A 25,056-nucleotide genomic window follows, 5' to 3' on the forward strand; every position below is an offset into this window, starting at 1 on the left:
TGAAAAACCAACCCCTTAGATCTCTTGGATTGTTGCCTGAGGATAAGAAGCAAAATCAGGGGGAACCCATTCAGCTCCATACATCTGCTCTTCCATTCAATTATCATGGCTGATTTTTTTTTAAATCTCACCATCACATTCATGAGGGTAGCTAATGTTGTCCCACTTTTTAAGAAAGGCGGGAGAGAGAAAACATGGAATTATAGACCCAGTTAGCCTGACATCGGTGGTGGGGAAGATGCTGGAGTCAATCATAAAAGATGAAATAGCGGCACATGTGGATAGCAGTAACAGGATCGGTCCGAGTCGGCATGGATTTACAAAGGGGAAATCGTGCTTGACTAATCTTTTGGAATTTTTTGAGGATGTAACTAGGAAAATGGACAATGGAGAGCCAGTGGATGTAGTGTACCTGGATTTTCAGAAAGCATTTGATAAGGTCCCACATAAGCAAAATTATTATTGGGGGTAGAGTGCTGACATGGATAGAAAATTGGTTGGCAGACGGGAAACAAAGTGAAGGGATTAACGTGTCCCTTTCAGAATGGCAAGCAGTGACTACTGGGGCACCGCAAGGATCGGTGCTGGAGCCGCAGTTATTTACAATATACATCAATGATTTAGAGGGATTCGAAGTAACATTAGCAAATTTGCAGATGACACAACGCTGGGTGGCAGTATGAACTGTGAGGAAGATGCTATAAGAATGCAGGGTGACTTGGACAGGTTGGGGGAGTGGGCAGATGCTTGGCAGTTTAATGTGGATAAATGTGTGGTTATCCACTTTGTTAGCAAAAACAGGAAGGCAGATTATTATCTAAATGGTGTCAAGTTGGGAAAAGGGGAAGTACAACAGGATATGGGGGCCCTTGTTCATCAGTCAATGAAAGTAAGCATGCAGGTACAGCAGGCAGTGAAGAAAGCGAATGGCATGTTGGCCTTCATAACAAGAGTATGTTAGCATTCATAGCAAAACGATTTGAGTATAGGAGCAGGGAGGTTCTACTGCAGTTGTACAGGGTCTTGGTGAGACCACACCTGGAGTATCGCGTACAGTTTTGGTCTCCTAATCTGAGGAAATACATTCTTGCCATAGAGGGAGTACAGAGAAGGTTCACCAGACTGATTCCTGGGATGTCAGGACTTTCATATGAAGAAAGACTGGATAGACTCGGTTTGTACTCGCTAGAATTTAGAAGATTGAGGGGGGATCTTACAGAAACTTACAAAATTCTTAAGGGGTTGGACAGGCTAGATGCAGGAAGATTGTTCCCGATGTTGGGGAAGTCCAGAACAAGGGGTCATAGTTTAAGGATAAGGGGGAAATCTTTTAGGACCGAGATGAGGAAAACTTTTTTCACACAGAGAGTGGTGAATCTCTGGAATTCTCTGCCGCAGAAGGTAGTTGACGCCAGTTCATTGGCTATATTTAAGAGAGATGTGGCCCTTGGATCAGGGGGTATGAAGAAAAGGCAGGAACAGGATACTGAGTTGGATGATCATATTGAATAGCGGTGCAGGCTCCAAGGGCCGAATGGCCTACTCCTGCACCTATTTTCTATGTTTCTAAGAGGAGTTGTATAGGAGCAAAGAGGTCCTTCTGCAGTTGTACAGGGCCCTAGTGAGACCACACCTGGAGTATTGTGTGCCGTTTTGGTCCCCTAATTTGAGGAAGGACATTCTTGCTATTGAGGGAGTGCAGCATAGGATTACAAGGTTAATTCCTAGGATGGCAGGACTGTCATATGCTGAGAGAATGGAGCGGTTGGGCTTGTACACTCTGGAATGTAGGATAAGAGGATATCTTATTGAAGCATATAAGATTATTAAGGTTAGGACATTCTAGAGGCAGAAAACATGTTCCCGGTGTTGGAGGAGTCCAGAACCAGGGGCCACAGTTTAAGAATAAGTGGGAGGCCATTTAGAACGGAGATGAGGAAACACTTTTTTACATAGAGAGTTGTGAGTGTGGAATTCTCTTTCTCAGAGGGCGGTGGAGGACGGTTCTCTGGATACTTTCAAGAGGAAGCTAGATAGGGCTCTTAAAGATGGCGGAATCGGGGGATATGGGGAGAAGGCAGGAACAGGGTATTGATTGGGGATGATCAGCCATGATCAATTGCATGGCGGTGCTGGCTCGAAGGGCCGAATGGCCTACTTCTGCACCTATTGCCTATTGATGTTCTTGAGCATATTCAGTGACTGAGCTTGAGAAGCTCTTGGTTAGTGTATTCCAAAGATTCACCATCATCTGGGTGAAGACATTTCTTCTCACCTCCGTTATGAATTAGAACTCGTCGCGGCCTCCTTATGGTCGCCGCAAATTTTTCAACATGGAGAATAGCGAGAATTCCCGTGCCATAGGTCCTAATGGGTTGCCAGGAGGCCGAAGGTTCTCGTAGGTTATAGTCGGTGCAGACCGGTGAATTTCATTGGCCCATTGGGGAAAAAAAAACGTAAACAGTAGTTTTCAGAACCAAGGAAAACCGACCGGTAATGTTAATGTTTGCGGAGCTTCTCAGCCGTGGATCTCTGGCTTCTTAACCCCTTATTCTGAGAATGTGACCCACAAGGAACAAATCTCCATTGTGTCTTCCAGTCCCCCTTGCATTTTGGCTACATGGTCATAACGCAGGGAAATGGGTCTTTCGGTCTATTGAGTCCAGACAAACCACAAAGGATCTGTTTGGATTGCAGATGCTAGAATCTGCTGCAACAAACAATCTTCTGGAGAGCCGTAGCAAGTCAAACAGCATTGGGAGAGGGAAAGGAATGGCTTGCATCAGGACCTGCTCCATCAAGCACCTAATTGCCTTTGTTATAGACTATAATTTTAGTATGTTCTCACAATCACATCTATGCCGTCCATATTCTACCACTCATCTACCCACTGGGGGTAACTTACAATGGCCAATTACGTTGCCAGCTACAGTGTTACATCCCCTTATGTATCTACTGTGTGCATTTGGTGCGCTGTGGGTGGTTGTTAATCCACATTAATTCTCCCTGTTAATAAACCTTGCCATGGTTTGTCTCTTCAGAATGTTCAGCCATGGCTGTGGCCGACCTGGTATTTCTGGTTGATGGATCGTGGAGCGTGGGAAGAGCAAATTTCAGAAAGATCAGGGAATTCATCTACTCCCTTGTATCTGCATTTGAGATCGGAGATGACAAAACGAAAGTGGGAATTGTCCAGTACAGTTCAGACACAAGAACAGAATTCGACCTGAACCAATACAGCCGGAAGGAGGACCTGCTCAGTGCAATTACAAATCTCCCCTACAAAGGGGGAAATACTATGACTGGTACAGAATATCTTTCCTGTTTTGTTTCCAAACAGTTCATTTGCATTTTACACTGAGATTTGAAAAGAATGCTATCTATAAAGTTATCTCTAGTTGGTAGTCCTCAACATTAAATGGATTTTGGATGCAGGCTACTGATGCCGCAATACTGTGCGTTCAGTGCCACAGACAGGGTATGTTCAAGGGGAAGTTACAGAAGCACTTTGAGAATGTAATAGATGCCTGAAGTGGGTTAGAAACTAGAATCTAAATGTGGGGTTCAGATGATTGATATTCAGAAAAATGCTTAAGAAGGAATGTGTCGTGGACTGGGATCAAATCACAGGGCTCATGGGTTTAATATATATAATGAAGGAAATGTCAGGAAGATGTTAATGTCTTAACAGTCAGAGTGATTAACCAGTGGTTTTGTCTTTGCTTCAATTGCTTCAATTGGTGGAATTGAAATTGGTTTCTTTTGTTTCTGAAGGTGAAGCCATGGATTATCTGGTAAAGAACACATTCAATGAAGGTGCTGGAGCAAGGAAATCCTATCCTAAGATAGCAGTAATCATCACTGATGGGAAATCACAGGACCCAGTGACAGAAAGTGCTGAAGCCCTTCGTAGCAGTGGTGTTGAAGTATTTGTTTTGGGTAGGTTATTTTCATCTATTCTTTCTTATTTAACAAAAAATGCACATGCTTATCATTCTCCCTACATTGTCTAAACCTTGGAAATCCCTAATTAGTAGAGTGGGAGCAGCTTCAGTAGCTCAAGAAGGTAATCTCAAGGACAATTGGGCTCGGGAAATAAATGCAGTCTTCGGAAACGATGCCAACACCCTCTGAAGGAATAAAACAGAACATGCATTGTTTATGGAAGGGTAAAAATGACCCATCTAGACTGAAGAGCCTATTTCCTCCACAAACTCAACCCAAGATAGACTCAGTGTCCCGTGGAAAAAATTCTACAATGTACATCTCACTGCTGGCCAAAATAAACAAACCAAAATATATATCAATCCCACATCCTCACTTATACATCCAGGGCTGTTGCTTTCATTGGCAGCAACCTATAAAATCCAAATGTATGTAAGATTTATATACTTCTCCAACATCTGGGGAGAACCTTTGGCATGCCTTTCTCTTGCACATCTGGTCAGAATATAGATTAATGATATTTCTCTGCTTTGAAACCTTCTTTTCATCTGCAGTCTCAAACATCTCCCTCTCTGCTGTAGGGAATACTGTCCTCATGGTATTATCCTGTTTATTCCAGTTCCAGGCAAAAAAAGTCATCATACTTTGGTTTTCTGCTATTTTCAATGCTAACTTGTTCTTTCCCAGAAGCACAATACAGCAGAATGCTAACTCCCTTTATTTCACAGTAACACTGTTTACAAATTGGCTGCTTTGCTGCCATATGTTACACCATTGTCTACATTTCAACAGCTAATAAACATTTTTATGCATCCTGTGGTGATACCACAGCAATCTGCCTATAATTCCTCTTTACACAAGTCTGACAGTGTCTTATGACCTTTCATAGATTGCCTTCTTTTTGGTTCCTCTGAAGGCTAAAGACATTTGGCATATCCGCAATGACTCTGACCAATTTCTGCAGATGTACCATAGAAAGCATTCTATCTGTATGCAACACAGTTTGGTATGGTAACTGTGTAGGAAGGAATTGCAGATGCTGGTTTACACCGAAGATGGACGCAAAAACCTGGAATAACTCAACGGTTCGGGCACAATCTCTGGTGAAAAGGAATAGGTGACATTTCGGTTCAAGACCCTTCTTCAGACTGTAAAAGGATCTCAACCTGAAAAGTCACCTATTTTCTCCAGACGTGCTGCCTAAACTATTGAGTTACTCCAACTTATTGTGTCTAACTTTGATAAGGTATCTTCTGCCTAAAACCATAAGAAGTTGCAGATTTCTGAATGCATCCAAGTACATCACTTAACTCCCCCACCCCAACTTTACTCTATGTGCACTTAATGCTATTAATAAATTCCAGCGAATAGAGGCCCAGTGCTGTCAAGCGCTCATCATATGCTAAGCCACTCATTCCTGAAATCATTCTTATAAGCCTCCTCTGGACCCACTCCAGAACCAGCACATCCTTCCTCGTATATGGGGCCTGTGCTTGAGGCATGCTTGAAAGCATAATTTACCAGATTGGAGAACAGCTTTTTAACCCACTATTATCAAACTGCTAAACCGATCACGGATATGCTAGGAATTATTTATTGATCTCCAAATGACCCATCCAGCTTTATTACCTGCGCTCTCTATTGATGTTGCACTATATTAAACACTGTTTAACTTTCTTTGCACAACCCGTTGTGTGTGCGTGTGTGTTGCAGGATTACATACAAAACTGTTTAACCGTATCTTGGAAAACATGATAATAATAAACCAATAAATCTGTTTGTTTTAAAATAATTTGACCATGAAACTAGATAATAAGCTAATTTGTATACTTCAAGAATTAATAAGAGCACATCTACCTCGTCTAATTATGGTTTCTGACCTATAAATTTCACAATGTTTGAAAATAAAGAAATACGTTTCTTTTTTAATCAATTTGAATGTAGTTTGATTTTCTTTTCTTAGGTATAAAGGGAGCAGAGTTGGATGAATTGCAGTTAATTGGCTCCGCTCCTTTCAAGAAGCATGTGTTCAAAGTGGCAGATTTTGACCAGATTGAAAATGTGCAGAGTGAGATAATTAGCCTGGTATGCTCTGGTGTTGAGGAACAACTTGGTGAAATTGTGAGTGGTGAAGAAGGTAAGAATTTTTACCAGGATCCTGGTTGTTCTTCTCATCTACATCTTCTCCCGCACTATTAATTGACCCCTGCCGATTCTTTGGTAGTTGTTTTACTGAGAATTCCCTTGGTCGAGAGCTAGTTGGGTGCTGATGGGTTGTTCAATGGGAGAAGGCAGAGAGGAAATTTGATAGCAGTGTACAAGTTCATGGGAGGGTTCTAAAAACATGTTCCCTTTGAAGAGGGTTCAAGGAGTGGGACCCATTGGTTTAAAATTATGGTCTAAGATCAAGGCTGGATGTGAGGTAACTTAGAATACACAGAAAAAGGTGATGATCTGTAACTCACTGCCTGTAAAGGTGGTGGATACAAATTAATTCCAGGATTTCAACAAGTAACTGGATGGGAAAATAAGGGAAACATGTTGAAGTGATACTGGAAAACCGTTGAATAGATTGCTTTACTCGGGGATTGGGGAACGACTGCCAAATGTTCTTGTCCTGTAAATTTACTATGAATTCTATAAATTTATTGAATTACTTAAAATGATGGTGAATCATGTTACTTTGGAAATTATACCAATAACTCCATGGTAGAAGTTCTGTAGACATTCAAGGGGGTTTGGCCATTATATCCTCTTCTCCCCTCTCGTGTTGGGCTGAAATGCAAAAGTTTGAAAGCATGTGTCACCTGCTTCAGGACAGCTTCTTCCCCATTGTTAACAGACTTCTGAACAGTCCTCTCTAAAGTCATGACCCTCTAAACTATCTAATTGCAGCCCGTGAACGTTTTCATAACACTGTAACACTATATTCTGCACTATATTTTTCTCCTTCACTAGAAGTACTTGTGTATAGCTTCAGTGTTCTCATGTATAGTATAATTTGATTGGAAAACACACAAACAAAACCTTTCATTGCACAATAATAAACTAAATCAATACCAATTTATATAACCCACTTTTAATTCTTAATCATTTGGAGCCCGGTGGTTTGAATGTCCAACTCTGGTCACCACACTTCCTGAAATAAAAATAGCAAATACTGGGAGCACTTAACAACTATGCCCCATCTATGGAAGGAGGTAATGTTTCAGTTCTGAGATCTTTTGTCAGTTCATGCCAGTTTCCCACATTCCATGATTTTGCAGCATTCCAAAAGGTCATGATCCGGATGCCCTCCTCCAGCCGGCAGGAGTCTCATTAATTTCAGTACACTGCACAGCACACACCTTAATGCCATGAGTACTATAATCACAGGCAACCCAAGCCAAGATCAATGCAAGATGTCTACATTTGCCCACTGAAAGGTGATTAGAAAGGACAAGGAGTTGATGGGATACCCATTTTGATAACCCTTTCAAAGGTCATAGCAGATGTGAGCAAGCTGAAGTTTAGTTTAAGGGAAGGTTGAATGAATATAATGGAAAGAAAATATAAAGTTTTATTTTGATAGGATTTTCCAAAGAGGATTTCAGGAGCTTCATGTACAACATTATTAACAAAGTGCTGGACAAGTTGTGGTAAATGACATTGATGTACACAAAAGGAAATTAAGTGTTGGAGTAACTCAGCAAGTCAGGCAGCATTACTGGCTGTACTGGAATCGTGCCATTTCACCTTGAGACCCTTCTTCAGACTGACAATTCTTCAAATTGATGTAATAGATAAATAATTTTATCAAAATGATTTGATGATAAAGACCAATCGAAGCCTTTTCTTGTTCCCCAAACTGCAGTAGTTGAACCTCCTTCCAACATGCAGGTCTTGGAGACTGCATCCAATTACATGAGGATCATTTGGGATTCATCACCTGGACGGATCACCGGCTACAGAATTCATCTGATTCCCATGGCAGCGGGCAACAAAGAGCAAATCCTCAATGTTGATGCCAACACCAGGACTGTGATTGCCAAAGACCTCAATCCAGACACTGAGTACCAGATTAACTTGTACGCCATGAGAGAGCTGGCATCCAGTGATCCAATAACACTCATGGACAAGACACATCCTTATGAGGTTACAGTTGGTAAGTTGGTATCCATGCTGTGCAGGTTTCAATATGTGCGAATGATGCACACATTCGAGCAGGTTGTGTAATTTTCAAAATGACACGAGCAGTGCACAAATACAGAACAAAACAATCCAATGACTGGCAACATTTGAAGAGTGTCACGGTGTCGTTTTGAAAATCAGGAGGGACAAATAACTTTATTATTGTGCGTCCGAGACTCTTTTGCTCCAAACATTATTTTTCCACATTGACACAATTTTTTTTTTAACACAATTTTCTATAAGGCGCTCTAGCAGCATCACCTGTGATTGTCATGGTGGCCGATTAGGAAAAGGGGAGTAGCAGCGAGACCTGGGTGTCATGGTACACCAGTCATTGAAAGTAGGCATGCAGGTGCAGCAGGCAGTGAAGAAAGCGAATGGTATGTTAGCTTTCATAGCAAAAGGATTTGAGTATAGGAGCAGGGAGGTTCTACTGCAGTTGTACAGGGTCTTGGTAAGACCACACCTGGAGTATTGCATACAGTTTTGGTCTCCAAATCTGAGGAAGGACATTATTGCCATAGAGGGAGTGCAGAGAAGGTTCACCAGACTGATTCCTGGGATGTCAGGAATGTATTATGAAGAAAGACTGGATAGACTTGGTTTATACTCTCTAGAATTTAGGAGATTGAGAAGGGTATCTTATAGAAACTTACAAAATTCTTAAGGGGTTGGACAAGCTAGATGCAGGAAGATTGTTCCCGATGTTGGGGAAGTCCAGGACAAGGGGTCACAGCTTAAGGATAAGGGGGAAATCCTTTAAAACCGAGATGAGATAAACTTTTTTCACACAGAGAGTGGTGAATCTCTGGAACTCTCTGCCACAGAGGGTAGTTGAGGCCAGTTCATTGGCTATATTTAAGAGGGAGTTCGATGTGGCCCTTGTGGCTAAGGAGATCAGAGGGTATGGAGAGAAGGCAGGTACGGGATACTGAGTTGGATGATCAGCCATGATCATATTGAATGGCGGTGCAGGCTCGAAGGGCCGAATGGCCTACTCCTGCACCTAATTTCTATGTTTCTATGTCACAGAGGGAGTGAAATGAAGATTCCCCAGTCTGTTTCTAGGGATGGAAGGTTTGTCGTATGTCGAGAGTCTGCGAAGATTGGAATGATACTGTCTATAGTTTCAAAAAAAGAGGGGAGATATCATCAACACTACAAAATTCTTTAAGAGTTTAACAGGCTGGATGCATGGAGCTTGTTTCCCTGACTTAAGAGTCTGGGTCCAGTGCCACAGTTTCAGAAATGGAAAAGGCCATTTAGAAGGGAGGAACACATTTTTAATCCGATGGTGGTGAACCCTTCGAGCTCTCCAAACCAGAAGCTGTGGAGGCTCAGACATTGAGTGTGTTCAAGATAGTTATGTTTCAGACGGATGGATTTCAGAAATTAAGGGATGCAAGGGATATGTAGGAATATAGCACTGAAGTACATGATCTGCCATGACGATGAATTGATGGTGGATCGGGCACAAGAAGGCCAATAGTAATTCCTGCTACAATTTCTTATGTCCAATACTGATCCACTCTAAAATGTATGCAAATTTTAAGCAGAAAATGTTGCGCTAACTCATCTACAGTAGATTGGTCAATATCTGGTTTGAAACAATTGGAATGATATTTCTAACAGACCTGGAGAGAGTTCTGCAATTGATCTACTAATGATCAAAGAGAATCAAAAGGGTCACATCCATTAGTAATATCCCACACAAATTAAACAGTCATAGAGCTATACAACATGGAAGCAGGCATTCAGTCCAACTTGACTATTGCAATGTTGGTATTCTGGGTTATTCTCATTCCTCTAAACTCTTCCTCGCCACATATCTGTTCAAATGTCTTCTGATGTTCATAATTGTCCTGAAGAGGAGTGATTATTGAAAGATAAATGTAGGAAGGTTATCACTTGTGAAGTAGACCAAAACTGGGGGCCAGTTTTATAGAAAATATAAACATAGAAACACAGAAAATAGGTGCAGGAGTAGGCTATTCGGCCCTTCGAGCCTGCACCGCCATTCAATATGATCATGGCTGATCATCCAACTCAGTATCCCGTACCCGCCTTCTCTCCATACCCCCTGATCCCTTTAGCCACAAGGACCACATCTAACTCCCTCTTAAATATAGCCAATGAACTGGCCTCAACTACCTTCTGTGAGATTCAGAGAGTTCCAGAGATTCACCACTCTTTGCGTGAAAAATGTTTTTCTCATCTCGGTTCTAAAGGATTTCCCCTCTATCCTTAAGCTGTGACCCCTTGTCTTGGACTTCCCCAACATCGGGAACAATCTTCCTGCATCTAGCCTGTCCAATCCCTTAAGAATTTTGTAAGTTTCTACAAGATCCCCCCTCAATCTCCTAAATTCTAGCAAGTACAATCCGAGTCTATCCAGTTTTTCTTCATAAGAAAGTCCTGACATCCCAGGAATCAGCAAATATCTTATTCGGGGAATAATGAGAACTGTTAATCTGCTAGGACCAGTATTGGCACACTGGATTAAAAGGAAGGTGGGTATACAGATTGAAGGCAAAGGGGTAGTTAATGTTGATAGACTGAGGTGTAAAGTATTGATAGGGGAGCAATAAATGCTAGAGTCAACCAGGTAGGCTAAATGATCCATGCATTTTCTTATTGCATGCTACTCGCTTACCAAGTCAATAACACTGTTCATATTATAAAATGATTGTGGATTTCATCTCTTTTGACTCCCGCAGAATGTACCCTGGCTGACAACACGCAAGCTGATGTTGTCCTATTGGTCGATGGCTCCTACAGCATTGGTTTGAGCAACTTTGCCAAGGTGAGAGATTTCCTCGAAACCTTAGTCAAGACATTCAACGTTGGTCGTGACCGTATCCAGATTGGTCTGGTTCAGTACAGCCGGAATTCATTCACAGAGTTCACTCTCAATAAACACTCAACACTCCAGGATGTGGTCCGGGCTATCCGCACTTTCCCCTACAGGGGTGGCTCCACCAACACGGGCAAGGCCATGACCTATGTGAGAGAGAAGGTCTTCGTCCAGAGTAAGGGAGCAAGGAGCAATGTGCCACGTGTGATGGTGTTGATCACGGATGGCAAGTCTTCTGACACCTTCCAACTACCCGCCATGAAGCTGCGAGATGCTGGTGTGGAGATCTTTGCTGTGGGAGTCAAGGATGCAGTGTTCAGCGAACTTGTGGCCATCGCCTCTCCGCCTGATAACACCCACGTGTACCAAGTGGACGACTTTGATTCTTTCCAGCGGGTATCAACAAAGCTCACACAGACACTGTGTCTCAGGATCGAGGAGGAAACTAAAGCCATCAGAGCGCGGAGTGAGTGAGCCAAGGATAGGAACTTTCAACTTGTGATTTACTCAGCTGTACATCCAATTATAAACAGTGATAGGAAACTCCAAATTGGGGGTAGATATCAGGCAACATGGCAAAATAATATATTAACTACACATTAAATCATTAAATGTCTGGCCTGCTTGAAATCCGAAGAATGGATGGGGGTAATTAACAGCACTCAAACCAAGTGACCACCCACTGTCCATGGCTTTTTAAATTCACGTGCAGACTAACTTTATTGGGAACTTGATAATGCGTCTTGCAGCATTGTTTAGTAAAAATGTTAATGCATTTGAGTGAAGTGCATGCTGCAGCAACTGCTTTCTGGTGGGAGTGGGGTTGACTGCTTAGGGTTGTGGTCAGGGATCAAACAAAAAAGGCGGCTTTGTCCTAGATGGTGCCGTGCTTCATGAGAGTTATTTGTGCTGCAATCATCCAGGTAAATATAGTGTCCTTAACACTCTTGATGTCCTTGTTGATAATCCAAACCTAAAGGAGATAGTGGGAACTCCCATTGGCACAATAGGGACATTTTTTAAGACAATTTTTTAAAAATATTGCTCATTGCTACATCAGGATAGCGTATCTGTCGGGTTTCTCAATCACTTTCATTTTGTATTGCCCATCAGAAATAATAATCAATTTTCAAAAACAGTGAATATGCTTCCCATATTCTAATTTTACATAAATGATTTTTCTTTCATTAATCAAAATTGATCTTTTATAAATCCCATAGATTAAATTACTTCATCCTGTTACAGTAGGAATTGTAACAGCATCATTGGTGCTTTAATGTTATTGACATATTATTTTATAGGAGTTAAAGTGCATGTAGGTTGCAGATTCATGCAGTGAGCAAGTGGCTGTTTTCTCATCACTGAAACTGCATCCTGATTGGGGATTTAATTGTCTAAATTTGACTGTTTAGCTCAAAGGTCTTGTTGATAATTGATGTTCATTAATCATAGGTCTAACTCCAGCTTCGGACCTGAGGACATCTGAAGTGACTTCCCGTAGTTTCCGAGTGAGCTGGGCAGCAGCTAGCCCAGATGTGCTGTCGTATCTACTGAGTTATAACGTGGAAGCGGGTGGTTATCCAGTGTCCATTCGGATTCCCGCAGACCAAACAACCAGAGTCCTGACCGACCTACTGCCAGAGACCACCTACCTAGTCGATGTGGTCGCAGAGTACGCGGAAGGTCCAAGTTCACCAGTGGATGGAAAAGACACCACCCTTGAAGGTATTGTATCACTGTGAGTGTATAGTGATTAACTTACTGAATTTATAGTAATCTAACTGATCGTGACACCAACTTGGCTCATGGCACTTCAATAAATTTCAACGATGACAGTGACGCCTTCATCCTGAGTATAACCATTTAATAAGATTTTCTCAGTGGGCCAAGCAGCATCTCTGGAGAAAATGGATAGGTGAAGTTTTGGGTTGGGACTCTTCTTCAGACTGACTGTAGCCCCCCCCCCCCCCCCCCCCCCCCCCCCCCCCCCCCCCCCTCCCCCCCCAAAGCTGCATTCTCTCTGTGGATCAGAGCACAACAGCAGGATCTATCCCTAAGATAGTTGAGTCTAGCTTTAAGTCTATCCAGAAGATAGACACAATGTGCTGGAGTAACTCAGCAGGTCAGCTAGCATCTCTGGAGTAAAAGGATGGATGACTTTTTGGTTCAGGATCCTTCTTCAGACTGGGTCTCATTCTTTTTCTCCAGAGATGCTGCCTGACCTGCTGAGTTACACAGAGGTAGACAAAAATGCTGGAGAAACTCAGCGGGTTTATATGTGCATAAATGCTCGATCAACGTACGACATACTCTAATTCAATTCAAAACATTACATAGACTATATTATTCAAAAACCAAAATAAATAAACTTTTCCCCAATGTCTCACCCACTTGTGATAAATGTCAGTCTCAAGAAGCTACCATAGCGCACTCTTTTGTTTTTTGTATAAAAATCCAAAAATTCTGGAACGAAATATTTGAAATCTTCACAAAATTAATTAAAATAAAATTTGTACCAAAAGCAGAATGGATCATTTTTGGAATATCGGAAGGTAACCCCGAACTAAACATGTTTCAAAAGAACTTACTTAATTACGGGCTAATAATGGGGAAAAAAGCTTATACTCAAATTCTGGAAAAACGCTCCAATACCAACAATAAAAATGTGGATTTCAAACATGTTCGAAACACTACACCTGGAAGAGATGAGACTCCTCCTAGCAGGCAAAGCAGACCAATTCCAAAAGACGTGGTCTGCATTTATGGAACTATTACAAGCATAAGGTGCAATAGTAATTTAAAAATTAAATGGTACCAGGATCTGGTAACGGGGGGTAAAAAAACACGGTTGGTATATCCTTTTTTGCGGAGTTTTGTGTTATGATAGAGCGATTGTTTCTCCTTTTTTTTCTTTCCTTTCTAGGGTCTATTTCCTTTCTTTACTTCCTTTTCTAACTTTTTTTGTAAGGGGCTTTCTTTTCCCAACATTTTCCTGCACCTTCACGACTCTTGCTCACTTTCCTTACTACTTTTATTTCTACCTTTTTTAAAGCTCGAAAAATGTAATAAGATATATGTGATGTGTATTACTGTAATTTACTGTACTTCTAATAATAAATAAAAATAAATAAATAAAATAAACTCAGCGGGTGAGGCAGCATCTATGGAGCGAAGGAAATAGGCAACGTTTTGGGCCAATATTCTTCTTCAGACTGATGTGGGGGGAGGGGGAGGGGGCAGGAAGAAGAAAGGAAGAGGAGGAGCAAGAGGGAGAGCTGAGAAGGGGGTGAGACAGTAAGGACTACCTGAAATTAGAGAAGTCAATGTTCATACTGCTGGGGTACAAACTGCCCAAGCGAAATATGAGATGCTGCTCCTCCAATTTCCGGTGGTCCTCACTCTGACCGTGGAGGAGGCCCAGGACAGAAAGGTTGGATTTGGAATGGGAGGGGGCGTTGAAGTGCTGAGCCACCGGGAGATCAGGTTGGTTATTGCGAACCCGCTGAGTTTCTCCAGCATTTTAGTCTTCCTTCGACTTTCCAGCATCTGTAGTTCCTTCTTAAACAAACTGCTGAGTTACACCTCCACTTTGTGTCTATCTGCAGTATAAACCAGCATCTGCAGTTCCTTTATACACACTTTAAGTTTATCCAGCTTTCTTTCAATAGCTTGGATCGTTGCCAGGAACAGGCTGGGGAGGGGGGAGGATCGGAACTAATTTGTTTCAGTGCAGACCAGCATATGTGGCTGTTTCTGTTCAGGCTTGGTATTCTGTGAGTGAGTTGGCCGTTCCATGAGGTAGGTGTGAGCATTCGGTGGAGTCCAGGGGATGGGTTACATTTTGGAGCGGTCCCAAAGGTTGGGCCTTTTGTTCTGCCTCGAGGTCAGGTCATGAGGTTGGCCACTCTCATCAATTGGTATGCATGCTGGGATCAGACCTTTGATATGTTGATTGCTTTCTGGCTTCTCTTGTAGCTGTAGATCACAGATCCAATCGTCAGCAGTGATTTTCAGCAGATCACTCATTTGGGCACTTAGAGGCATAGAGTGATACAGTGTGGACACAAGCCCTTCAGCCTCAACTCGCCCACACCGGTCAACAATGTCCCAGCTACACTAAGTCCCACTTGCCTGCGCTTGGTCCATATCCCTCCAAACCTGCCTATCCATGTACCTGTCTAATTGTTTCTTAAATGATGGGATAGTCGAAGCCTCAACTACCTCCTCTGGCAGATAGTTCCATACACTTACCACCCTTTGTGTGATAAGTTACCCCGCGGATTCCTATTATACCTTTCCCCCTTCACCTTGAACATATGTCATCGATTCCCCTACTCTGGGCAAAGGACTCTGTGCATCTACCTGATCTATTCCTCTCATGATTTTGTATACCTTTATAAGATCCCCCCTCGTGCTCCTGCGCTCCATGGAATAGAGACCCAGCCTACTCAACCTCTCCCTATAGCTCACACCCTCGAGTCCTGGCAACATCCTCATAACTCTTTTCTGAACCCTTTCAAGCTTGACGATATCTTTCCTATACCATGGTGCCCAGAACTGAACACAATATTCTAAATGAGATCTCATCAACGTCTTATACATGAAGACAGGAACTCTATTTTGTCAGGCCCAATGGCGTGGTCTTGAGGTCATTTTCTTCATCATCCGGATATCTTTGTCGTTATGAGTTGGACTGAAGGGCCTGTTTCCTTGCTGTATAAGTCAATTACTCTTTGTGTCCACCTCTTTGTGTATGTACTTGTGATAGCATGTATAAAAGTACGACCATTTATGTGTTCATGTCCATCTTTTATGTGTTTATACATATGCCTGATCGTATGTATGGCAATATAAGCTTGTGAGAGTGGATGTAAAGTGGGATTGCTGCAGTGTAGTTCCCCTGCTTAATTACATATTCAGTATCTAGGACTGAAAGCTCACAGAATCTTACCGAGTGGAGTCAATGCTGTCTGTGTGAAAAAGTGTGGGTAATGGAAGTGAACACATTTTTCCAAACAAATAATGGGTGGAGGAGTAACAGATATTTTGATTTTGTGCTTTAGAGAAAATGCTCATCCCTGGACAAGAGCCTAAATTAAATTTAGTGTGAACAATCACAGATTCAGTCCAGATGAGTCCTTGGAAGGAAACCATATCAATTGTCAATAGAATAGAATGTCTGTGGCTATGCATGTGAGGTAAATGTCAATGCATTTTGCTTATTAGAGTGCATGCCTGTGCACCTGAGTGTATGTTGGAGTTCTTTTATGGCTGCTTATGAGAGAGGGAGAGAGACAGTGTGTGTGCGCACACATATGCATGTGCAAATCTGTGACAATCCTAGGGCCACAATGGATAATCCAGAAACAACTCTTGTACTGGCATCTTATCAATGACTCATTGCAGCTTTTTATTCCATGATATATAATTGCAACCTGAAAGATACAGACTATTTCTGTCAGTTAGCTTGTCCTTGCAGTGTACTCAGTTATACAGACTCAGCCAAACAACCTCCCCACAACCCATCTTGGTTGAAGTGTAGGAGCGGTGGTTTGTTTGCATCACAAACATGTATTTTTTAGGATATTGCCTAATACACAGCAGATTCATTAAAGTAAAAGTAATTTTGCACTGTGTTTTGCCATTGGGGATAGATGAAATGGAAGGAGAATGGTATGTAGCAAATCAGCAGGGTTTCTGATGGATGGTGGTTGTGGCATGGTATTGTCAAACCACAGGTACTTTAGATTATTCATCAGTTGTATTATAACAGCATTTAAAAGACACTTGGACAGAAAAGGTTTAGAGAGAAATGAGGCAGGCAGGTGGGGGCATCTTGGCCATTTGGGATGAAAGGTCTGTTTCCATGCTGCATGACTCTACGAATCTATGATGATTCCACAGTGTCTCATCCCTCCCAATTCATCAGTAACATTAAGCTCTACATCCATTGGGGAGTGGGGCTTGGTAATTCAGAGGCAGATGTCCCTCGCTGGAAATATTAAGCTTATTAAGAAAGCATGCAAGTTTCCTGAGGCATTATTTTAAAATACTCTTCAAAAGATGAGCCTTCTAAAGGTGGCAGGACTTGCTTCTGCTTGTTGATACTCTCTACTGCATTGAAGCTGCCCCTCTATGTTTACTCCATCTGCACCAATATTAGTGGGTGCATCAATATCTGCAGTTCTTTGATTCTACTAATATCAGTGGGTTTGCTAATATCATTCGCATTTGCCGCTCTCTTCATGATGCTATTGATTTATCAATCTTCTCCCTTCTCGAAACATTTCAAAATCCCTCTTTTCAATCCTGGCTCAATCTATGATTTGTTTCCTTCTTCCTCCACCATAAAGTGCATCAGGATGTATTTCCTCTTTTGAGGAACCTCAAACAATGTTCAGCTGTATTTACTGCGTTATGCCCAAGTTTGCACGATTGTTCATTCAGATTTTCTTCCTTTATTCCTTGTGAGGTGTTTTGTTATGACCGCAGGCTGCAGAACTTAAAACTCTCATATGTTTGTGTGTGATGATGGTTCATCAGTAAGTTTGCATCTTGGATATACTACTGCGATGGGCAGTACTACCCTTATATACCTTGATTATAAATGTACACAGTTCCCAGTGCATTTATGCCTGTCACTGCACACACCTGTACTTGTAAGAAAATGTACACAACATGCAGTATACACAGTGTCCAGACATTGCAATGCACACAGCTCACAGTCTACAGCAGCACATACACACACATACACATGCACATTTTCCAGTTGATCCCCACTGAAAATTGACCAACATTAGGATGCCACTTTGTTCCTATTGCCGCTGCAGGATGTCAAGAGCAATTATAATGTTCGGAAGAGAGCTAAGAAGAGAGAGTTTTGCACAAGGTTAAATAATATTAAAAAGGACCTTAGTTTGCCTGTATATTTTATCGACAACCTAGTGCTCATGGACTGAATGAATATAGCTGAAAAGATCCATTGTTACTATCTCTGTTGTTGTTTTATATAACTGCTGACATTGGCACCAAATTAAACCAGGCATCCAGGGGAAAATTGGTGAACTCCCTATGTCAGATCTCCTGGGTCCACTGTAATCATCTCTTGGCAGCTGGGGTAAATAGTGTTGACCCATACAATTACAATAACACATTTCCTGGAATCTGTCTTATGCCCAAGATACATTAATCTTTTGTGGATGAAGTTTGAAAATGTGGTGAGTTTGAGAGAGATGCTGAGGAAAGAAGAATTGATGCAAATTCTGCCAGCAAAGCAGAACACCGTGTTTAATTTAAGGAACAACTGCAGGTCAACTGTGCAGTTATATTGAAGAGAGAGTTATAAAACACAATTTTATGTCCACTCTACAATTTTATGTCAACATTACAGAGACTTCAAAAAAGCACATGCCTATTTATTTAAAAGTAATGGTGCAAGTCATGAACAAATATGGATCATAACTGGAGACCTTCTTCCATGCAATATGCATCTGCCAAGATAAGGAAAGCAAAACAAAGTGGCAATGCTCCAAGGTGAGCATTTACAAATGGTAAAGCTGATGCCAATAAGATCACTGGCACTGGAACCAAATTCACTCAAAGCACAAAATTATGATAAAGCTATACCTCCATCAATTTATCACAATCTTCCACTTGCTTCATCCCAAAATAACACAAATTTATGGAATTGGATTCAACCATTTTAATGTCTTCCACATTCAACCCAATTGTGCTGATTTGAACAGAACTAATTTCACCTAATCTCACATACCTCTGCACGCCCTGGATCCTGTGACTTATCTTTCATATTTAATTTCAGAGTTATGTCAGACTTTGGTGTAACAATTTAGTGATGAGGAGATTACCCCGGAAAATTAGATCTACAGTGTTGAGTTATGAAGCTGACATCAGTAAAAATCTATAGTCTTGAATTGGGAAAGGACTGACTGTAAATGTTGCGAGATTGTCGTAAGTACCTAGATTGTTCTTTATGTGTAATATTGAGTTATACAGCATAGAAATAGGGCCTTTGCCCCAACTCATCCATATAAGCCAAGATGCCATATCTAAGCTAGTTCCATTTTGTATGTTTGCCCCATATTCCTCTAAACATTTGCTATCCATGTACCCTGTATCTGAGGAAATGACCTTTAAATGTTGATATTATACCTTCTTCAACTACTTCATCTGGCAACTCATTCCATATATCTTCCACTCTCTGTTTGGAAAAAGTTGCCCCACAGGTACCTATTTAATCTTTCCTTTCCACTTTAAACCTATGCCCTCTAGTTCTTGACTCCCTTACCCTGGGGGAAAAGACTATGTACATTCACCCTATTTATTTCCTTCATGATTTTATAGAGCTGTATAAGATCACCCCTCAGCCTCCTGTGCTCCAGGGCATAAAGTCCCAGCCTGAACACTCTGGCTACCGCTCAAGATGTCGAGTACTGGCAATATTCTCATAAATCTTCTTTGCACTCTTTCTAGCTTAGTATTTTTTTTATGGCATGGTAATCAAAACTGAACACAATACTGCAAGTGTGCCCTCACAAATGTCTTGTACAATTCTTCCATTTGGCCTTATTGAAGTCAACATTTTATTGACTACAGTTAATTTTACTAGATTCAATGAGAGAATAGTCCTGAATTGCGTTCAGTTGTTTTACTAAACATTTAATTACTGTTCACATATTTTATTTATCTTCTCCCAATGTGCATTCACTGGTGGTTAAAGAGATGGGCAAATGGGCAACCACAGAGTGACAGACAGGTGAGAATTTTAGACTGAAGGTAATGGCGTATTATGAGATAATGTTGAGCAGGGCAGTGGATGAGCTGGAATTGGTGTGGGGTAGAAAGCTGGCATCAGATTTTAAGACCATTTGAAGTTCAAGGAATGCAGAAATAAGGCCATCCAGAAGTGCCTGGGATAATTAAATCTAGATGTGATGTTGGCATGAGACTTTCAGTAGCAGTTGAGGCAAAACTGAACTAAAAGGAGGCTGGTATGGGAATATAAAAAAAATAATCTTCTCAGAAATCTGGGAGCAGTTCAGCCAAATTCTTCACTGAAACATGGAAGACAATAATTTAAGTAGGGCAGGTAAAAGAAAAATACGGTTGACAAGGAACTTAATTCAAGTTGAAAAATTATCTCTTGTACCACAGCTGCAGTTGTCTGGCCAGGATCCAATTTTAGTTTTCAGCTCACATCTGTAGCGGATCAAGAGTTATCCCATAAGGTGCTAAATCTCAATTTTTAATGTGTAGGAATCATGTCGCTGCTTGGTTTAAGCAGAAACACTTTATGGCTGATGTTGTATTTTATGTCCTCCTGGACAAAATTATATGAAGTGTGAACCTGCTTCATTAAGTTCATCACAAATTAAATATCAGTGTACATATGGAATGGATGACTATGACATTTGTTCTCCAAACATCTTGCTTAGTTATGAACATTCATTGAGTCAATGTAACCGCAAGGGATTGACAAAAAAAACAAAGGGTGGTGGTTGCCCCTCAGCTCCAGTAACCCAGATTCAATTCTGACCTCCGGTGTTATCTACATAGAGTTTGCATGTTTTTCCTGTGACCATGGGGCTTCATCTGGGTTTTCCCACCCAAATCCACAAAACATGTTCACTGGAAGCTTAGTTAGTTGTTAAGTGCACTTTATGATAAAGGAACTTGGAGAGAGTGTGGAGTTGATTTACTGGAATGATAGCAGGTTCTTAATTATGTGTAAAAATGTCTGGAAAACGTGCGATTGTTCTCCTGGCTGCAGAAAGAGGCGATTGAAGAAAGATGTCTAAGATCAAAGGAAATTATGATAAAATAAATAAACTATGTAGCTTTTTATTAAAAGGAGAAAACAGTGAATATAGAAGGCCCATATCTTTCAAAATCTTTGCATGTTTCCGTCAAACTGTCTTTTTAAATGTGATAATTACGCCCTTTGGTAGCTTGTTCCATGTATCACCGTCTGTCTGAAAAAGTTTATCCTCCGGACCTAAATTATTTTCATTTCAACTTAAACCTATGCCCTCGAGTTTTAGATTCCCCAATCCTGAGGAAAAGACTGTGCCTATTCTCCTTATTTATGCTCCTCATGATTGTGTTAACCTCTTTAAGGTCACCTCTCTGCCTCCTGAAAAAAGTCCTTGTCTGAACTCATGATGCAGCTTTATAGGACTTTGGTTGTGCTGCATTTGGAGTATTGTATGTAGTTCTTGTCACTTCATTACAGGAAGAGGCATGTAGAGTCTTTAGATAGAGTGCAAAGAAGGTTGCCAGGATTAAGAGATATTAGGCTACAAGGAATGGTTGGACAGACTTGGATTGTATTTGCTGGAACACAATTGAGGGGAGATGTGATAGAACTATATAAAACTATGAGAGGCACAGATAGGGTAGATAGTCAGAACATTGTTCCCAGGATTGAAATATGTAATAATACAAATGGCCATCCGAAGGGGGGGGGGGGGGGGTGCGGGGTGCGGGGTGGGGTGCGTTGGGTGTGGTCCCCCCCCCCCACCCCCCTTTTTTTCCCCCCCCCCCCAGAGTAAAAAAAAATCAGAGAAAAAAATAATTGGAGTGCAATCAGTGTTTCCACTTTGAAGGAAATTTTGGTTCTGGCATGCTGGATGATTTGGGGGAAAAAAATATTTGTGACCATCTGCGCCTGCACAGATGGGGGAGTCCGGTGACGCAGTAGCGACGCAAAATGACACAGTTTCTCCGCACGTGCGCAGTAGGCCTGGGCGGGATCAGATTACCACCATTTTCACTGCATCGCCTCGACGAGCCGTGCCTAGTTTGGGTAAGGGGAATATTGCGTTGCGGGAGGGATAGTCTGTTTGTTTTTTATCGGGGGTGTCAAACAGGCCCGTGGGATGATTTGGAAAAAAAATTGGGCCCGCTTCACCAGGCTCGGGGCTGCAGTGTCATCCCGTCTGGTTCATCGCCTCCATCCGCGGTGTTGGAGCCTCGCCTGGCGTCCAGGGAGCGGATCCAGGGAGCCCGTTCTCCCGTCGCCGGGCGGGAGCGAGAGCCATTGAATCTAAACCCAGTCCTGGCAGCGGCCGTGACCCTGACACCAAGGGCCGCTCTCGGCTTGATGGCAGTTCGCCGGGGGGCAACTCGTGGGGGGACGTCACTTGCAGCGCAGACGCAGCACGCAGAGGCCACATCATGCAGAGCCATTGTGACGTCATCAGCCAAAGCCGCTTCGTTTCTATTTTCAAAGACATTTCAGATTTGTGAACATTTTCATAAATAACTCAGGAAATAAAGCAAGAATTTTTCAGATAAGACAATTTTGAACCCCATGGGATAGAACTATACAGGAATATGTAAAGATTTTGCCGTAAACGTGTCGTTTTTTCGAGTAGATGTGATCGCACACAAACAAATACACACACACACGCGCACACACACAAACACAAAACCCGGAAGTGTTGAGTGCCTCAGTCAGTCACTGCACGATGGGGGGAGCGAGGGGCTCGCGTCTCTCAGTCTGAGCTGTGAATGACTGAACACATGTCGACTAAACTGAGTGGTTTTACTGATCTGTCAGTGCCCTTAATGTGGTTTGAAAATATAGTTTGGAAATGCTAAAATTGTGTTGCCTTTGATTTAGAAATGCTAAAGCTGTGCTACATTTGGTTTGGAAATGCTAAAGCTGTGTTGCCTTTGGTTTGGAAATGCTAAAGCTGGGTTGCCTAATTAAAGTTGCCTTGCCTAATTAAAGTTGCCATGCCTTCTATATTATTAAAAGTCTAATCCATCCATCATAGTCCCCATCCGCTCATCAGGTGCTGAGGATTCTTTCCCATCGATGAAACATAAAAGAATTATTAGTGTTTAAAAAATGTTGAGATTCTCTCTCCTATCAATCACGCCATTTTAGGCCACGCCCCTTCTGGTGGTGGTGGGGGGGGGGGGGGGGGGGGGGGGGGACTATAAAAACCCAGAAGTGTGGGCATAGCTCAATCTCTGCAAGATGGAAGAGGGGGAGGTCATGACTTGCTGTCTTTAGTGACCTTGCACCCTGCTTGAAATGGTATAAAACTGCACTTGAATTTGGTGGCCTTGCACCCTGCTTGAAGTGGTAAGAAACTGCACTTGAATTTGGTAGCCTTGCACCCTGCTTGAAATGGAATTTCAAGGAATGGCCGTGAGTCAACTGCCAGCCCATACTAGCGCTCCAGAACTTGCTAATATCATCTGAAAGCACTTTTCATTTTGTAGAAAGAGATAGATTGTCACTTATACATATATTTCAAGCTTCATTGCAAACCTGAACCTAGCCAGTTAACAACTAATTCTTGCAACCCATTTTCTGAGAGAAAAAATATCACAATAGAGCCTTTTTTTTTCTTTTTTTTTTAACGAGAAATATGTTAAAGTACTCTTTTTCTGCTGGCTCTTGCACAAGTAACATTAGCTTGGCTCCAGTTTTAAGTATCATGGGGGTCTGCAAAATATATTTGCCAAATGTATCAGTAGATTATCATCCATAAATCATGGAGCAGTCAGTGATTGAGTACTGTAATGTGCACCATCACTTGAGGGCACAGCAGTTCAATGCATTTCTTGACAAACTATAGCTCTGGGATACTTTTTAGATCATGAGGGAAAAGTCATCAGGCATGATATTATTCAAACATATTGCCAGCTTTAGTGAATTAGCTTGCAAGATGCACAGGAGTATAATGTAATGTCCTAAGACAATAGTTGAAGCCTCAAGACCCAACATAATTGCTTGATCAGGGCTGGATATGAATCCAAAAAAATTATCCCAGACGTTCGAACAACCTCCTCCTGTTCTGCAAAATTCCCTAATCATTTTTAATACTGAACTCCAATGTTCCTTAATTCAATTTAAATTCAAGATTTCAAATGTTTATGCTAATTGCTTAGATACTTAAATGTACATTGGCTGCTGTGTCCACAAAAATGACTCTTGGATTATAATCATAGAATGTAAACAGGCTCACCGGCCAACTCGTCCATGCCGACCATGATGCAATTACTATGCTAATCACATTTGCCCATGGTTGACTCGCACATCTCTATATTGTTCCTGTCCATGTACCTGTTCAAATGTATCTTAAAAGTTGGTATTGTACCTGCCTCTAGTACTTCCTCTGGCAGCTCATTCCATTTAGCAATCACTCTTTATGCCTCTCAGATTCCTATTAAAGGTACTATAATAATATTTAAAGGACATACGGACAGGTACACAACTAGGAAAGTTTAGACGGATAAGGGCCAAAAGCATGATGGGGCATCTTGGTCGGCATTGGCAAATTGGGCTGAAAGGACTGTATCCTTGCTGTATGACTCTATAACTCAATGACTATGTTTCTATGACTAAATCTTTGCCCTCTCACCTTAAACCAAGGGTTCCCAACCTGGGGTAAATTTAACTCCAGGGCGTAAATTTCGCCTACCCAGGGGGTAAATTTGATGATTCTGGATTTGTACGTATTTTTTCTCATGACTGACTGGGTCTGGTTCTGTTATACCGGTATCTGTTCATCATTAGTTGTTCATAAATAAGAGAAATAACATTGTTATGTACTTGATTCCTCTACCCTGGGGAAAAAAGACTCTGGGGATTCACCCTATTTATTCCCATCAGATTTTATACACTTTTATGAGATCATCCTTTAGCCTTAGGCACTACGAGTAATAAAATACCAAAGTGACCACACTGAACACAGTACTATGTGTGGCCTCATCAACATCGTTTTCAACTGTAACATAATGTTCCAACTTCTAGACTCAATTCCCTGATTGACGAATTGAGTAACACTGTTAAGACTGAAATAAATCCCCTGGATGTTTCTGGGTGCTCAGCCATTTTGTCAGCATTTCTTCCTAAAGTGCAGAATGTTGTAGATCTTCCTCACAATGGCAGTAGTCCTGAATATACTGTCTGAGTTCTGACTGTGCTCCACTGCCAGAATACCCCAGCAGTGCAACCATGCAGTAGCGGCTTGTTGGCGGTTGGGGAATCCATTCACAGCTCATTTATTAGGTTAAGCCTGACCTGTTAACCCTTTCATTTGAATATGGAT

General features: G+C 41.7%; 1 protein-coding gene across 5 annotated transcripts in view; it reads left to right on the plus strand.

Moving 5' to 3' along the window:
- The window catches only part of LOC129699402 (collagen alpha-1(XII) chain-like), a 246,614-nt gene that overhangs the window by 29,557 nt on the left and 192,001 nt on the right, over window positions 1-25,056 (plus strand). For 3 of the 5 annotated variants that reach the window (XM_055639133.1, XM_055639131.1, XM_055639132.1), the window contains exons 6-11: window positions 3,042-3,305; window positions 3,775-3,939; window positions 5,909-6,082; window positions 7,799-8,089; window positions 10,833-11,435; window positions 12,422-12,694. The exons of the other annotated variants lie outside the window; for them this stretch is intronic. In XM_055639133.1, coding sequence (XP_055495108.1) covers window positions 3,042-3,305; window positions 3,775-3,939; window positions 5,909-6,082; window positions 7,799-8,089; window positions 10,833-11,435; window positions 12,422-12,694 — 1,770 coding nt within the window. The remainder of the gene's footprint in view (window positions 1-3,041; window positions 3,306-3,774; window positions 3,940-5,908; window positions 6,083-7,798; window positions 8,090-10,832; window positions 11,436-12,421; window positions 12,695-25,056) is intronic. 5 annotated transcript variants of the gene reach the window in all.

The sequence above is a fragment of the Leucoraja erinacea genome, chromosome 8, assembly GCF_028641065.1.
Source record: "Leucoraja erinacea ecotype New England chromosome 8, Leri_hhj_1, whole genome shotgun sequence".
Taxonomy (NCBI): Eukaryota; Metazoa; Chordata; class Chondrichthyes; order Rajiformes; family Rajidae; genus Leucoraja; species Leucoraja erinaceus.